This window comes from Mixophyes fleayi, chromosome 9 (assembly GCF_038048845.1).
Source record: "Mixophyes fleayi isolate aMixFle1 chromosome 9, aMixFle1.hap1, whole genome shotgun sequence".
Lineage (NCBI taxonomy): Eukaryota > Metazoa > Chordata > Amphibia > Anura > Limnodynastidae > Mixophyes > Mixophyes fleayi.
In genome coordinates, this window is record NC_134410.1 from 82,163,828 (window position 1) to 82,180,870 (window position 17,043).

At 39.3% G+C, this 17,043-nt stretch overlaps 1 protein-coding gene across 2 annotated transcripts in view; it reads right to left on the bottom strand.

The window, feature by feature from the left end:
- The window catches only part of LOC142100784 (Krueppel-like factor 8), a 121,688-nt gene that overhangs the window by 18,722 nt on the left and 85,923 nt on the right, over window positions 1-17,043 (bottom strand). For both annotated transcript variants that reach the window (XM_075184589.1, XM_075184590.1), the window contains 2 exons: window positions 4,559-4,658; window positions 2,346-2,488 (listed from right to left, as the gene is read on the bottom strand). In XM_075184589.1, the coding sequence (XP_075040690.1) occupies window positions 2,346-2,488; window positions 4,559-4,658 (243 nt within the window). The remainder of the gene's footprint in view (window positions 1-2,345; window positions 2,489-4,558; window positions 4,659-17,043) is intronic.

Consider the following 17,043-nt stretch of genomic DNA (forward strand, 5'->3'; position numbering starts at 1 on the left):
AGTTAACGTCTCCTCCTGGTCACTGTCAGCCTCCTCCTCTACTGACCCGTGCTGCGCCTCCTAAGCTCTCAGCGCCTTTTCATTTTGCTCCTTGTCGCTGTGTAAGCAATTTCCAAATTCTTTGCTTGGCACAGTATCTCAAGGTCCGCCTTGGACATTTACTGTATTTAGACAATCTGTGCATTCTCCTGGCTGCAGTTCTTTCTCTCCTGAATAACTCTGCGCTCCTGACTGGTGCACGAAAAGAAACCCGCCGCTTGTCACTAGAAATCTGTGACAGGATGGACCGCCTATGCCACCCTGTCTGCTGTTGCTGGGAACCGGTTGGGCTTACTTTGCCACCATTCCCTTTTGTCATCCCAAATGCACCCTCTTGCCATAGTAGGAGGGGTTTACACGTGCTGCCAGCATAGGACTCCTAACCGGCATCCACAACCGGGTTTCTTCGGGGTGACTGATGCTGCTAGCATACCCTGTTACTGGTGTACCTGGGCTGGTACCCTTGACTTCTTCCTATGGATCAGGGTTGCTGTGGGTGGATCCTCCTGGCCTATCACACTGGCCAGAGCTGCTGGGTAGCGGGCAGTGTGGTGGTATTGGGTGCTGGGTCGAAACCTTAGAACAGCCGGCAACGGATTAGAGTTGGGTCTAATCTGTAGGTCACAGGATGGAGAGGTTTCCAAGCAGGTCTATGAAGCAATGGGCAGCACGGTGGCGTAGTGGTTAGCACTTCTGCCTTACAGCACTGTAAGGAGTTTGTATGTTCTCCCTGTGCTTGCGTGGGTTTCCTCCAGGTAGGTTAATTGGCTACTTTCAAAGTTGACTATAGTCTTTGTATCTGTGTGTGTTAGGGAATTTAGACGGTGAGCCCCAATGGGGCAGGGACTGATGTGAGCGAGTTCTCTGTGCAGCGCTGCGGAATTAGTGGTGCTATATAAATAAATGGTGATGATGATGATGATGAAATGATGTTTATTTGCAGTCACACTGATTAAAGGTATCAGTGCTCAGGTCAGATGATACAAGAACAGCTTTTAATACAAAACAGAGCCTTTTTTATACACATTAGGAGACCAGTCTTAGCAGAAGGTAAAGATTTGTCCATTATTTCTAATTAACAAACGCAAATATAACTACCTGAAAAAGTTATTTTATTTTCAGCCTTTTTATTTAAAAAAAAAACACAATCAAAAAACTGTTTTGCATAATATTACTATATTCCATTGTGTTACATTATTTTGTATACCTAAAATATTGTGACTATTTTGCAATATTAAATTCAATTTAATAATGTTCTGTCTCTGAGGGGAGATTTAATTAGACGCGAGGTGTCTCCGGAATGTCTGCAAGACACAATGCGACAGAGATTTGACATAGATCTCCGCTCATGTTTCCTTGCCCTCTGGGGTGCAAGCGAAAATGTGCAGGTTTCTACCGTAATTGCTGGTAATGTATACAGCGCTATGTCTGTGCTCCACAGACGACAACTGAATCTCCCCCTCTGTGTTCTAATAAATTCATGAGCTAGGTACACTTGACTATTCAGCCACAATGCCGATATACCAGTGATTTTTTGGGAAATGATAATTCTGGTTGATTTAAGTTTTGATTGTAGTTTTTTGATGAGGCAGAGAGTGACTATAAAAGTATCAGCTCTTCAACCAAAAACCTCAGTGGTCACAGTTTTGTACGACTAGTGTGGATTTAATCATTTTTTAATAATTTGTATACAATCCAGATGGTTGTGTCACGATTAACCCTTTTTCACACACATCATACAGGCTCAGGTGAGTGCACTTTGTGACAAATATATTGAGACCAGTGAAATGTAGCCACACTGAATTTCCTATCCAATAGTTTGTGTATTATACAGTTTTTATTTTATTTTCATTTTTTAATCTAGCTTTTAATCATAGTGTTTAATATACAACTGATCCTGATTTTTATTTTAAAATAATTCTGCATCTTACTATTAGTATTTTACAGAGACATGTTATTTTGGTAATTGAATTTTGTAAGTTAATTTGGTAATGTAACTCAATAAGCAATGATTATTACTAAATAATAGCTTGAACTTGCCTGACAGTCTGGATTTTTATTAGGCTTTGAAAATAATTTTTTTGTGGTATATAACTTTGTAATTTACTCCATATACAATTTTTTTTCCTACCAGTATGTTGTGGAAAATACATTTATATAACAGACTCCATGCATAATCTGTTTTGAAAGAAACACGTACATATGTATACCAAAAAATAAATAAAATTTTTTACACACACCCATTTATTATACATGCTGCAACACTGAACAATTAATTTATGATGGATGTATCAGTCACACAATACCTGTGTGTATCCTCCGGTGGGCTTTTAAATGAGAACTCTTAGTGTACACTTTATTGCATCCTTCAAAGTCACATTGATGAACCCTCCTTTTTTTGAGATCTGGAGAACCTGTCTCACTGCGCTGCATCCTGATGAGTTGTGACCTGGGGAGTAAGGCAAATAAAAACCTCATGAAACTAAACAACATTAATGGGATCATTAAAATGATCTAAATATAGATCTAGTTGAGGTGAGTTGTAGAGGGGTTATACCGAAGAGCATAGCACAATGAGTTATACCAGAATTACTCATGTCTGGCGATCACAAAATAGCTACAGTATTTCTGCTGGGGTATGTCTCAGTGAAGAGTAACATACCGTATATACTCGAGTATATGCCTAGTTTTTCAGCACATTTTTTGTGCTGAAAAAGTCCCCCCTCGGCTTATACTCGAGTGAGCTAGGTGAGCGGCATCCCTAGTGGGGAGAGAAGCGGGCAAGGTGGGTGGTGGAGGTGCGGCCTGTGCAGAGTGACCTCTGACATCACGTCACACTGCGCAGAGCCACGTCGGGAACACTCTCTCAGACGCTGCACGGCATTAGACTGCACATATGCAGTGGTTCTCTTGGGTCCCGTTGCAGACTGCTGTTCCTGATTGTCTGCGTCTTGGGCTCCGGGTGCTGCTGGGAAATGTCCATCTTTCACTGCAACCTCGGCAACTCTTGCGGCTTCCAGATAGACCCAAAAGGTGAGTGCAGTGCCTGGGACGCATCATCCTCTAGTCCCCAAGCACGGAGCGCTTACTTATAAGGGGGGTTTGGTTTAAACAATCTTTATTCATTCACACTTTTCAATTGCAAACTATGAATCCAAATAAAACAGATAATGGTAATGTAAATCCATACATTGCAGTCCCTTTACTCTAGTTTTACTGAGAGAGAACCATCTCTAAACTTAGGAATTGTTCTGCAATTCCTTTATAAAGTGTCTTCCTGTGTTCTCATAATAACGCCCCCTCTTTATGTATGATGTCCAGACACTATTAAGGGCAGAATTCTGTAAGCTGTCATTGAGGCATTTATCAGGTTTAGAGAACTTGTAGCACCTGCTGTTGTACAAGTTTCAGCCTGTGACAGCTGCTTATGGTCCAGAAGAACTGGAGAGCTGAAGGTAGCCCAAACCTGAAACATAGGCTACAGCTCATTGATTAGCAAATTGGCATAATAATATATAAAGTTGCACAGTATAAAAACATCTATAAAAAAATCATCAAAATGGAACTGTTAATTCTATTTTTATTTTTGAAATTTACCAGTAGCTGCTGCATTTCCCACACTAGGCTTATACTCGAGTCAATAAGTTTTCCTAGTTTTTTGAGGTAAAATTGGGTGCCTCGGCTTATATTCGGGTCGACTTATACTCGAGTATATACGGTAACAATGACTGTTGAAAGTAGTAATTTAAAGTAGATCCACTACCTACACAAAACTATATTTTGAACAGATACCATATGAACAAAAATATGTTACATTTGCTGTGTGTTATAGCTGTATAACTTCTAAATTCACCCTTTTATAGGTCTGCATGAAGCCATGTTTTGGGTATTTATGAATATTCATGTGAGAACATCTCATGTACTGGCAGGAGCATGCTCTCTGGTTTCTGAGAAATTTTTGTGACATCAACAAACTCTAGAAGCTTGTGTAGCTTTGTAACATGCTTATCATTGGCTCTAACTGATCACATTAAATAAGTGTCACAGAATCTTCAGCATACTGCAACAGCTAAATTTAAATAATGCAGTATCATTGGTAGAAATAGAATACAGAGAGGGAGGGGTCACAGATTTAGATAATTTTTTTTTGTTTTAACACTGAATGAAGTGTGTCTTAATATTGTAAAATTGGGCATTTATTCAGACTGCATTATTGAGACATCTAAGCATAGTAATGAAAGGCATAATACAAATGAAATATCAAAAGCTGTATTTGAGCAGTGATAAAATACATGGCATAATTCATTTTATAAAGACTTTTTGCAGAACGTGAAACCCAAAGAAACAGTCCAAATGCACTTTTGCAAACATGAGATATTCATACCAATATGTATTGGAGTACTGATCTCCTCTAAGCTGTAAGCACAGATAACTAGATGAAGAGCAAATACTTCACTGTGGTGAGACAAGAATTAGATTTAGCAACACTCAGCTCAAGTAATGGAATAATTCTTCTTACCCGTGTGTTGTGTCCTGGAAGGAGGATGATGTCTCCACAATGCTCTCATCACTGTCACTGTTTATTTCAACTGGGGACATGGAGTCTGGATCCAATTTACCTGTCATATAAAGAGATTTTTTTTTTTTTTATTCTTATATCATGAATTCATCCATCAGCACCAAATCATTTTTCTTTTTCATTATAAAAAGGTAATTGCTGCAATGGATTATTACAATGGTTTTACTAAACAGGATGATGCAACTACAATCAATCTCTTAAAAAAAACACTAATTGAAAATAAATGAAGACGTGAATGAGTTCTCTGTACAGGACTGTGGAATCAGTGGCGCTATATAAATAAATGATGATGATGATGATGACCTCATTCATTGCTTAATGTATTCATATGCATTGGCGCAATACAAATGCAAAATCTTCAAACACCTACACCAAAATTTTATTTGGAGGAGTTTGGTCCGATATAAATCTGCAGACTTAAAATAGACCAATCACCCTGTTTAATAAAGACATTCTACTGGCTGCCAATGTGCTTTCTAGTATAAATCACAGAGATTTGCTTTTTAGCCAAACATTTAAATGTCTTATCCGAGACATATTTGCTTTATCTGCAAAGAAATATTTCAGTATATCATTTCTTGCTAAGTAAAATAAGAAATTCACATGTGTTACAGTGGTGAATGCGAAAATATACTTTGTAAAATAAGGTATATTGCCTAGTTACAATGGGAAATGGACCTACATTCATGGCCAAAAGTTTTGAGAATGACACAAGTATTGTTTTTCACAAAGTTTGTTGCTTCAGTGTTTCTAGACCTTTTTGTCAGATGTTGTTATGGTATACTGAAGTACAATTACAAGCATTTCATAAGTGTCAAAGGCTTTTATTGACAATTTCATTAAATTTATGCAAATAGTCAATATTGACCCTTCTTTTTGAAGGACTCTGCAATTAGCCCTGGCATGCTGTCAATCAACTTCTGGGCCACATACTGACTGATGGCCGCCCATTCTTGCCTAATCAATGCTTGGAGTTTGCCAGAATTTGTGGGTTTTTGTTTCTCCACCCGCCTCTTAAAGATTGTCCACAAGTTCCCAATAGGATTAAGGTCTGGGGAGCTTCCTGGCCATGGACCCAAAATTTTGATGTTTTGATCCCCGAGCCACTTAGTTATCACTTTTGACTTATGAAAAGGTGCTCCATCATGCTGGAAAAGGCATTGTTCGTCATTAAACAGTTCTTGGATGGTTGGGAGAAGTTGCTCTTGGAGGATGTTTTGGTACCATTCATGGCTGTGTTCTTAGGCAAAATTGAGAGTGAGCCCACTCCCTTGGTTGAGAAGCAACCCCACACATGAATGGAGTCTGGATGCTTTACTGTTGGCATGACACAGGACTGATAGCAGCGCTCACCTTTCCTTCTACGGACAAGCATTATTGAAGATGCCCCAAACAATCTGAAAAGGGATTGATCAGAGAAAATGACTTTACCACAGTCCTCAGGAGTCCAATCCCTGTACCTTTTGCAGAATATCAGTCTGTCCCTGATGTTTTTCCTGGAGAGAAGTGGCTTCTTTGCTGGCCTTCTTGATACCAGGCCATCCTCCAAAAGTCTTTGCCTCACTGTGCGTGCAGATGCACTCACACCTGCCTGCTGCCATTCCTGGTGGTGCCCGATCTCGCAGCTGAATCAACTTTAGGAGATGGTCCTGGTGCTCGCTGGACGTTCTTGGGCACCCTGAAAACTTCTTCACAATTCTTGACAATCCGATGAATGGTTGATTTAGGTGCAATCTTACTAGCAGCAATATCCTTGCCTGTGAAGCCCTTTTTGTGCAAAGTAATGATGACTGCATGTGTTTCCTTGCAGATAACCATGGTTAACACAGGAACTACAATGATTTCAAGCACCACCCTCCTTTTAAAGCTTCCAGTCTGTTATTATAACTCAATCAGCATGACAGAGTGATCTCCAGCCTTGTCCTCATCAACACTCTCACCTGTGTTAACGTGAGCATCACTGACCTGATGTCAGCTGCTCCTTTTGTGGCAGGGCTGAAATGCAGTGGAAACGTTGTTTTTGGGATAAAATTTATTGTCATGGCAAAGAGGGACTTTGAAATTAATTGCAATTCTTCTGATCAATTTTAATGACATTCTGCAAATTGCCATCATAAAAACTGAGGCAGCAGACTTTGTGAAAAATAATATTTGTGTCATTCTCAAAACTTTTACCCATAACTGTACATAGGATCTTCTCATTGTAATAGTGGACGAGTTAATCATAATGGCGTGCAAGTCAAATTGCTAAACTGACTGCATCTCACTCCCACTAACCTTCATAAAATTCTACACAGTAGAAATTCTGCTAGCAAAATTGCACCCAAATAAAAGATTATATACATATATTCTAGGTCTGTCCAATAATCCAACAACTTTGGAGAGAAGTTTTTAGTTTAATCTCCACAGTAACTGGGGCAGACCCAGAAATAACATTACTCCACTTTTACCCCCAATAATTTTGAAACAAGATAGATAGGTTTCAGGACATATACTAATAGCAGCTAGAGCCGCTATAACCCAAAACTGAAAAACTGTTCTCCATCCATTCTGGTGAAGATCAAATATAAAATTCAATTCAGCTTTGACATGGAAACAGCAGGTATGCCATACTCCTCCTCGGCTTCTTCGTCCTTCATAAAATGGTTCAAGTATGTCACAGATGGGGAAGGTTCAACCAATGCTCAGTCAAGTCAAAACTCAGACCTTCCCCTATTCAGTTTAAATGAACTCCACAACTTTAAACTATAATATGCTTGATGTAATGTTTAAAATGTTTGGATTGCAATTGGACAAGTTTTCTCACATGTCACCTCATCGCCTTAAAAAGAAGAGAAAAAAATGGTATTAAAAACACTCTGGATACTGTGGTTTATGTTTTGGCAAGCAACTTTCTTAAGCGCTGCAAAAATTATTTCAAATTAGCCTAAAACAAAAACAAAAAACCTTTAGGTTTTGTTTTACGCCAGTAGCGTGGAGCAGGTAGCCAGAGGATCGCATGTGGCCCTGCTGACCGGAGTAAATCTCAATTTGAACCTTTCAAGTTATTATGATGACACAAAGGGGTCTGTGTATTAAGCCATAAACCGTGCGGAAACTGCTTTTAATTTTTAAGTAGCACCTCTATCTAACAAAAGCCTAATGCAGGAGATATCATAGATATATCTCCTGTGTTCGGGTTACTCTCTGTAAATATTGACTACAGCACAACTACAATACAGAGCACAGTAATTACGTTAAACTTGTCACATAATTGTTTCCATTATTATAGGAAAACAATTATGCAACTGTTGCTGCGGCCAAACTGGAGCGATAGTCAGTCCATATCAGCAAATTCAAGAGAAGAGGCAACTGCCACTCAAACCCCAAATCCACCATTGCCTGATATGCAGCCTCCTGAGATTACTCCCTCATCCTCCTGGCACTCCTTCACGCACCTTCATCGCTAAGATCCTCTACTTCAAAGACAGAGATGCGGTCTTAAGACTGGTACGTCAAAAAGGCTCCTCTCTGTCTTTCCTGACTTTGCTTTGGAAGTATAAAAAAGTAGAGCTTTGTTCACCCAGGTTAAAAAGATATTGCGTGATCTGCAACTGCCTTATTCCTTGTTATATCCAGCTAGATTGCAGTTGTCGGCGGATGGAAAACAACATTCCTTCACTTCACCCAGCGATGTTGTGGATTGGCTCAACAAGAGAGTACCTGCAAAAGTTTTGAATCCTTGAAGGAGATGTTTAAATTTCTTATTCCGATCTCGTTACATGATCTCCGGATCCTTTAGTTCATTGTTGTTTATTAATACACAAGTTACTTATTGTGTCCCCTTAGTGTTGATGTTGATATCAATATTAATATTAACTCAAAAGGGGGTATTCAATTGTTTCTTTTAACGCGCTAAAACTAAAAAAACGAGCGCTCTAAAAATATTACCGTTAATACGGTAATTACTCGCTAAATTTCATCTCGCAGCTCCCTGAGCAGCGAGCTGAAATTCAGCCCGCTGGCAGCGAGTAAATACCGTATTAACTGTTTACGCGCGCAAAATTACCGTATAATATGAAGTTTTTTTCAAGCGCTCGTTTTTTTTTGTTTTAGCGCGTTAAAAGAAACAATTAAATACCCCCCAAAATGTTAAGGGCAAAGTTGGTTAGGTAGATAGACTTGGGAGAGTTCTAGCTAGTAATAGCCTAGCAACCCTCCCTGGCCTATTAATTAATATAGCCTAGGGGTAATTTTTCTTCTTGTTGTAAGGATCCAAACATAATCTAGTTACTCAAATGAATGGGTATGTCGGGTGGGTTGGGAAGGTGTATTGTTTTTCATATTTATGTACAATTTTTGGCCATACAGCTTTTTGTTCTACATTATCATCTGATGTATTGGAGAATTCAACAAAACAGGCTTGCTTCATTGTTAAACGTTGGGCTTTTCAGATACATTTATAATGAGGAATCCACTAGATGCGTTTTAGTAAATTACATATGGGATATTTTTGTTCTCATAATACTAATGTTGTATTTCTCTTTTAGTCAACAATGGAATGGTTTTAAGGAGTACTATCTTCAAACCAGTATTACTCAAACACCGTCTCATCCTAATGTCAACAATTACCTCCTGAATCATTATGGCAGTAAGTAATCCTGTTATGGGTGGGCTCCGCTTACTCACCTGGAATGTCAGGAGTCTGAATGATAAGGTCAAATGCTCCCTGGTACTGTCCCATCTCCGGAATTTTTCTCCAGATATTATCTGTTTGGTGGAAACTCATCTACATGGTAGCAAAATTATGGCACTGAAGAGATCATGGGTGGGATGGGCCTATCACTCCGTACACTCTTCTACTTCAAGAGGAGTTTCTCTTTTCATTAAAAAACACTTAAGCTTCACATTAGCTTTCTTACAGTTAGACCCTTATGGTAGATTTGTAGTTTTACGGGCTGTGATTGAGTCCTCTCCAATAATAATACATGCTGTCTACATCCCACCCCCATATAATGCAGAGGTACTTGGGAAAAGCAGCGTCCTTCACTGCTCAATCTCCTGACACACCAGTTGTATGTATGGGCGATTTTAATAATGTCCTTGATCCTACCCTCGACAAGTGGAGGGAGGCTTCTGAGCAATTACCATCTAAACCTACGACTTTTTCAAGGCTCCTTAATGAGATGGGACTTGTAGATGTTTGGAGATTGCGTTAACCAGATAAACAGCAATTTTCCTGCAATCAACTACTTATAATTCTCTCTCTCGAATATATTTCATCCTTTTTTCCTCTAGATTGTTGTCCTCAGTGTTCTCAATAGAATACATGTCAAGAGGCATTTCTGGCCATTCTCCTTTAATAAATCAAGTTGACATTGCCACAGAAAAGGGTATACGTTTCTGGAAGTGTGAGGGATATATTGGGGACAATAATATTTGGCAACCCCACGCTTATATGGGATGCCTTCCCTTCAAGGCATTCATGCGGGGTACGCTTATAAAAAAAAAAAATAGCGAACACTAAAAACTCTTATAGACATAGGGAGTTAGAATTGAAACAACAGTGCAAGAATCTTGAATCTAAATACTTGCTTTCCCGCACAATTGAGGATAGGGTTGGATGGCTGAGTGCACAAAGTGAGTGGTCGGATATTTTATTCGACAAGGCTAAGAGGCAGCTATTATTTACTAGACATTCCCAATACACTGGAGCAGACATGGGTAATAGTTATATGGCTTGCCTGGCTCGGGAGTAGAGAGCAAATAAGGCAGTCATGACTTTTATCACAACCATGTAAAACATTTTACGGGAACAGGTATTGCTAACACCTTTCTAAATTACTATAGTGCGCTTTATGAATCCAAGGTATCTTATACAGAGGTGCAACTTAATACATATCTATACTCCAATCGCCTTCCTAGGCCATCTAATGAGGCTGTTGCCCTTCTGGAAACTTTCCCTCACAGCAGAAGAGGTGGAGCTGGCAATCACCTCTTTTCCTATTCGCAAGGCCCCGGAAGTGGATGGCATTACAATTGAACTGTATTAAAAATGTAAAAGCTTTATTGTCCCTCAACTTCTAACTCTCTATAATAGATTACTGAACTCTAATACCATTTCCTTTTCAATGTCTCAAGCATGAAATGTAGTTTTACTGAAACCTGGCAAGGACCGCCTATATCCCGATTCCTATCGCCCTATCGCATTGATGGGGTCGGCTGTTAAGATACTCGATAAAATTCTGGCCATACGGCTTAATACTGTCATAAGTCGGATCATTCATCCAGACCAGACGGGTTTTGTGCCGGGCAGATCTGCTGCCACTAACCTGCGCCACTTGTATATGCATTTGCAGGTGGCTCATGCCTCAGAATCCAGGGCTGTGGTGATATCTCTGGATGCTGTCAAGGCTTTCGACTCAGTAGAATGGATTTATCTCTGGGAGGTGCTGAGGAGGTTTGGTTTTGGTTTCCTCCCACACCCCAAAAACATACTAGTAGGTTAATTGGCTGCTATCAAAATTGACCCTAGTCTCTGTCTGAGTGTGTGTGTGTGTGTGTGTGTGTGTGTTAGGCAATTTAGACTGTAAGCTCCAATGGGGCAGGGACAGATGTGAATGAGTTCTCTGTACAGTGCTGCGGAATTAGTGGCACTATATAAATAAATGGTGATGATGATGATGATTTATTCAATGGATCCAAATGCTGTATCTTAATCCAACGGCACAAGTGTGTGTAGGTGAATATTCTTCTGCCCCGTTAAGTCTTGAAAGGGATACCCACCAAGGGTGCCCACTCTCTCCTGCATTATTCGCAATAGCAATTGAAATGCTGGCCTGCTTGGTTTGAGCTCATCCTGATATACATGGCCTTCCAATTGGTCAAGCCACGGGTACCACTGCTTTATATGCAGACGATATACTATTATTTCTGTCATATACAAGTGAATATCTGGATAATTTATTAACAGTTGTAGATAACTTTGACCATTATTCTGGTTTAAAATTAAATTGGGATAAGTATTGCATGTTCCAAGTTCATGGTGTCCTCCCATCTGTGCTTCCATCTGGGATTTCTCTTGAATGGACGCTGCATTTCAAGTATATTGGTATCTGGATTACCTCTAACTCAAAAGATAACAACTCCCTGTTGCATATTCAAGTGTTTGTCACTCAGATTGAATAGACTTCATTAGCCTTAATGAGGACTTCCTCTCAAAGCTACACAAGACTCCTCCAACAAATGCTTATTGCATCTGACATATACCGCAGAAAAGAATGCATTTCCTATAAAAAGTACCACACGATACACCAAAACCAGTATATAAATAATATATATAAGTATATAAGCAATATATAAATAAGCTCTTTGCGCCATTTCCTTTAAATAAATTCATACAATAAGGTATTTATAAGTGATCCGGCCACAGCTTGTAAAGGCAAGTTTGCCTTTACAAGTCAGTGCCGCTTTAAATTTCCCCTGCATAGTCGACAATTTCCGGTGACTTGCAGAAATTGGACCTTCATAAATTTACCCCCAGGATGAAAACCAAGAAGGGATGACAGCTCTATCTTTCCATCGCCAGCCTTTAAGGACTTAAGGGTCAATGGCATCCAAGCTGAACTTGGGATAACCCTGCAGGGTAGAATTTATATTTTGAGAAATTTGCACAGTTTAAAAAGGTCTGCATTGGTGACCCAAGGTGTGTTTGAGGTTCCACTGACTCTGATGTTGGTATTCAGTCTCCTATTATCTCAGTTGTGGTTCCTGTTTCAAATCCTGTGACTCAAGATTCATTGGAACATATTGCCTGGAGGAAACTCTGCTTCATCAAAAATTGCTTGTAGATATGTTACATCTGCTGTGCCTACTGGACTAGGGTGACTGGGGTGCAAGTCCATATCACCTCGGTAGAGCGCATTGGCAGAGCTGCTGAGGTCCACACGAACAGGAGATTGCTGCAACAGCTTGGTTGAGAGTTTCCATTAAAGTGTATAGGAGCTACAACTTGTTTGGAACACATTTACACTGTGGGGAATAGGACTTAGCAGCTTGGCCAGAGATTCTCGCAGTCACTGCTACAGACATTGCTGTAACATTGAGGAGATAGGAATAAAAAGCCTGGTCGGACTCCTGGTACTCCCTGCATGCTGACATACTATTGTTTGATCACCATTGAAATTGCATTCTAAATCACTCGGAGTTGTAGTTTGGCCTTGAGTACAATTTTAACAACTTGGACAGACGAACCTTCCCATAGACTTTAGCAGCGGTCCAGCTATTGTCCTTTTAATTTACTTGTTGGCCAGACACAGCTGTACTCTTAGCCTTGCGGTTGTGCTAGTTCAGGTGTTCATCATCACTCGTTACTTACATCTGCCCCTGACCACCCACAAATAAAACCACATTTTCAACTGTATCGGTGACTACTTTTCATTCTGCTGGAACACTCCTTTAAAGTATATTGTCTACGTTAGAACACCCCTTTCCTTCCCAGTCATGGCTCTTCAGGCGTAAGAAGTTGTAAGTGCCAAAAAAATGCAGGTCTGAATAGTTGCATATATTCACCTTCTTAAGAATTCACAGTGCAAAAAATTCAAAGAAATGCTACACAAACGGGCTTATGTCTCACTCTGAATCAAGCCCCATTTCTCTGTTACTTGTTCACTTTTTATATTTGTTGATCATGAATTCTCTCAGAGATGATTTAGGCAGCTTCTGTTACTTCTCTTCATGTGGAAGACTTCTCCATATCCATGTGTCATGATTCCCAGGGCAGAAGGCCTTGGATCTGGATGCTGTTGGCATTGTCTTCTGAATTTATGAAAGAGGCACTTTTAGAGTCACTGAACCCCTAATAGGGACAAGCAGACAGAGTACTGCATATCTTGTCTGGTGAAGTAATAATAGCTCACACATAGACTGATAGACTGAGATAGATATATATATATATATATATATATATATATATATATATATATATATCTCTCTAACCCAGTCTATCTCTATCTATCTCTATCACACACACACACACACCCTACACACATATATATATATATATATATATACACACACATCCTTTAATTCTTTCCCATTAGGACTTTGGTACAAAATATGGATAGGCGTAAAGTTACCCTTTCACCCTACTATCATTAGTCTATGCAACATGGCCATATCTATTGAATACCTGTTCTCTAAAAGTCTAAATACACACACACCATTTATAAAACTTGCCAGCAGCTCCCACTATGAAGGCACGGGTGGAACTTGATTACATTTTAATACAGGGGGTGTTCGGGAGCTACAGCCAAAATGCACAGAGTAAAGAGGAGGAAGATGACAATTCAGAGAAGTTGAGTTTAAAAAAAGGACTAGTTCAGACCTGTGTAGTTTGTATTTTGAGGAATACCAGGGAGACCACGTTTTCATATTTGTGTCTTGCATGTCTTTCCGTATACATATACCTTTCATTATTCATGGTGTCATTCACAAGAGCTTTCCATTTCTGTAAATCAGGGGCATTCGTTGCCATCCATGTACAGGCTATAATAACCGTGGCTAGGGTTGTGAGGGTAAAGATATATTGACAATGAGTTTTAAAGAAACTGTCATCCATATAAATACCAAATAAACATATCTTTGGTGTAAGAGGAGGAACCCCATGCACCGTATTACAAACACATGCCCATATCTTGGTTCAGAAATCATTTACTTTTGGGCAATAACAAGTGCCAGAAGTTGCACTCCGTTGACTAACACTTTGGGCATTCAGAGTCATGTATTCTCCCAATTTCAACCAGTGAACATGGCGTGTGATAGAACTTATGTAATATGTATAAATAAATTTGTTGGTAGCGAATACGTGACATGGCTTTTTTCAAACTTTTTAGGATATGAGACCATTCTTCCTCTGACAACACCCCTACATTAAGTTCCAAATTTGCTTTAAGGGGTAGTAGACTATCAGATGCATAATGATAATTTAGTTCTGTAGACATAGTGGAGATAATTCTACGTTCACCCATATTTTGTAGCACAGTTCTAATGGGAGAAATTTTATGTGTGGGAGGAGACAGCAAATTGCGATTGAATAGCATGTCTGAGCCGTAAGTAACCGTAAAATCCAGTGTGCGGCAAACCAAAGTGTTGCCTGAATTAAGCAAAAGATTTAAATACCCCACATTCATAGAGATGACCTATTGCAGACACCCAATATTTGCTTAAAAATATATTATCACTAAGTTTATTCAGTTTCAGTAACACAGTATAGTGCCAAATCATAGTGTCTGGATCCAGGCCCTCTCCCCCCATTAACCTGTGAGCCATATTCCATACTCTAATTGCCTGAGACACAATGGGAGGGTCAAATCTTTCTGGTTTTCGTCCTTGGGGTAAATGTATGAAGGTCCAATTTCTGCAAGTCACTGGAAATCGTCGACTTTGGCACTGGCTTGTAAAGGCAAACCTGCCTTTACAAGTTGTGGCCGATCACTTATAAATCCCTTATTGTATGAATTTATTTAAAGGAAATTGCGCAAGGCGCTTATTTATATATTGCATATGTACTGGTTTTGTTGTATTGTGTGGCACTTTGTATAGGAAATGTAGTCTTTTCTGAGGTATATGTCAGATGCAATAAGCATTTGTTTGAGAAGTCTTGTGTAGCTTTGAGAGGCAGTCCTCATTAAGGCTAATTATGTCTATTCAATGGAGTGACCAACACTTGAATACGCAACAGGGAGTCGTTACCGGTTTCCTGCCTGGATAAAGGAAAAGGAACCCATCTAAACATTGTAAACAGCATGTGATGTAGGATATCACAGATAAGTGTAAATTTTGCATTTAAATCCATGTTTGGGGAAACATATGGCATCCTGATACTAAAAATAAAGACTTCTTGGAGCCAGCAAGCTGTGTCCAAAACTGTATAAAACAGAACTGGTTTGTACTGAAATGTATCATTTTTGTTCCATCTGGAGCAGCCTAGGCAGGGAGTAGTATACCAGATGTAGTATATACAACTGCACCTGCCTGTATTTGGCGCAAGAAGAGGCCTCCTTGGCGCTATCCAACATACACTTCCAGTCTTAATCGTCCAGAGGGCCCAGGTTGTCAGTGGCAAGGAGAGTGTGTATATTGGCATAGAATATAGAGAAGGTCTTAAATGAGCCCATCTGGATATGAAGCGAATAAAGAGGGGCTGGACTAAATAAATTAGTAGTGAACCTCCAACGCGTTTTTGACCTTAAAAAAGACTTTTTAAAGTTGAAACGTGTCGGTGTTAAACAGACTGGGGAGTTCTGATTGCCTGCTACATGTGTTTGGTGATTATAACATCGTGATCCCAACCGCTGAAGTCTTTTGTTTCACACTTGATTTCATTGATCTTGTGACCCGCTCACCTTCTGGTACGGGCAATTGAATCCCGGTCCAATGGATTTTTAATATGTTTTATTAAATTGTATTTACATACTACAAAAGCATGTCCCTCTTTTTTTCTCTTTATATTTCATTTAGAATTATGTGGAGAGGTGAAGATTGAAAAGACGTCTAAACATCATCAGCTGCCGCTAATTCAAATACGGGAATCAGCTGTATCGTGGAGGATTGACACAGAACTCTTCCGAGAAAACTGCAGTATATTATCTGATACAAGTAACTGCTATGTGAACAACAATTACTACTTGACTGTAAGTTCATTTCTTATAGCCTGCAACTTGAAAAATCTCAATTAGAGTGTGAAGAATACGACTACCATTAGAAAGTCAGTGGTTGCTTAAATGCCCAGTCAAGTCTTCTGCATTTTATCTAATTCTTTATTGTTTGTATGTATTTTTTGTGAATGGAATAGATTGTTATCTTTAGGATAACAGTTTTAAATTTCTTTCTCTGTATTTTTGATTAATAGAAAACCCAGTAGCGCTGCAACGACTCCTTCAATACCAGTATCTATTTAATCTATTTACAGCTTGTGTGCAGCTGTATTAGGAGTTGCTATCTGCTGCAATTGGCATTCCAGCGCTGAGTGTGGATCTAGATTTTGTTTAGACTATCCTGCACTCTCCTACCTGTTCTTGTCACTTTCACCACCTGCCCCTGCTGGTTACTTAATATAAGTGGCTGCTTGTCTGGATCCTGAAATGCTAGAGATCTTATTTGTAAAAAGGAAAAAAAAAATGTGTACATTAAATTTTGAAAACTCCAATCAGCCCTGGCATTTAATCAATAGCACTCACATTTAATTAATTATTAGGCCTCCCTCCAGCCCCAACATTAAAATAATAGTTCTCACATTTGATAAATAGATCTATTTCCCTCCCACCAGCCCTGAAATAAAAGTAATAGTACTCCATCCAAATAGGCCCAGCAATAAATTAATAGCATTTACGTTTAATATAACTATTTCCTACAACTATCCCTGGTATTATATAATATTCACATTT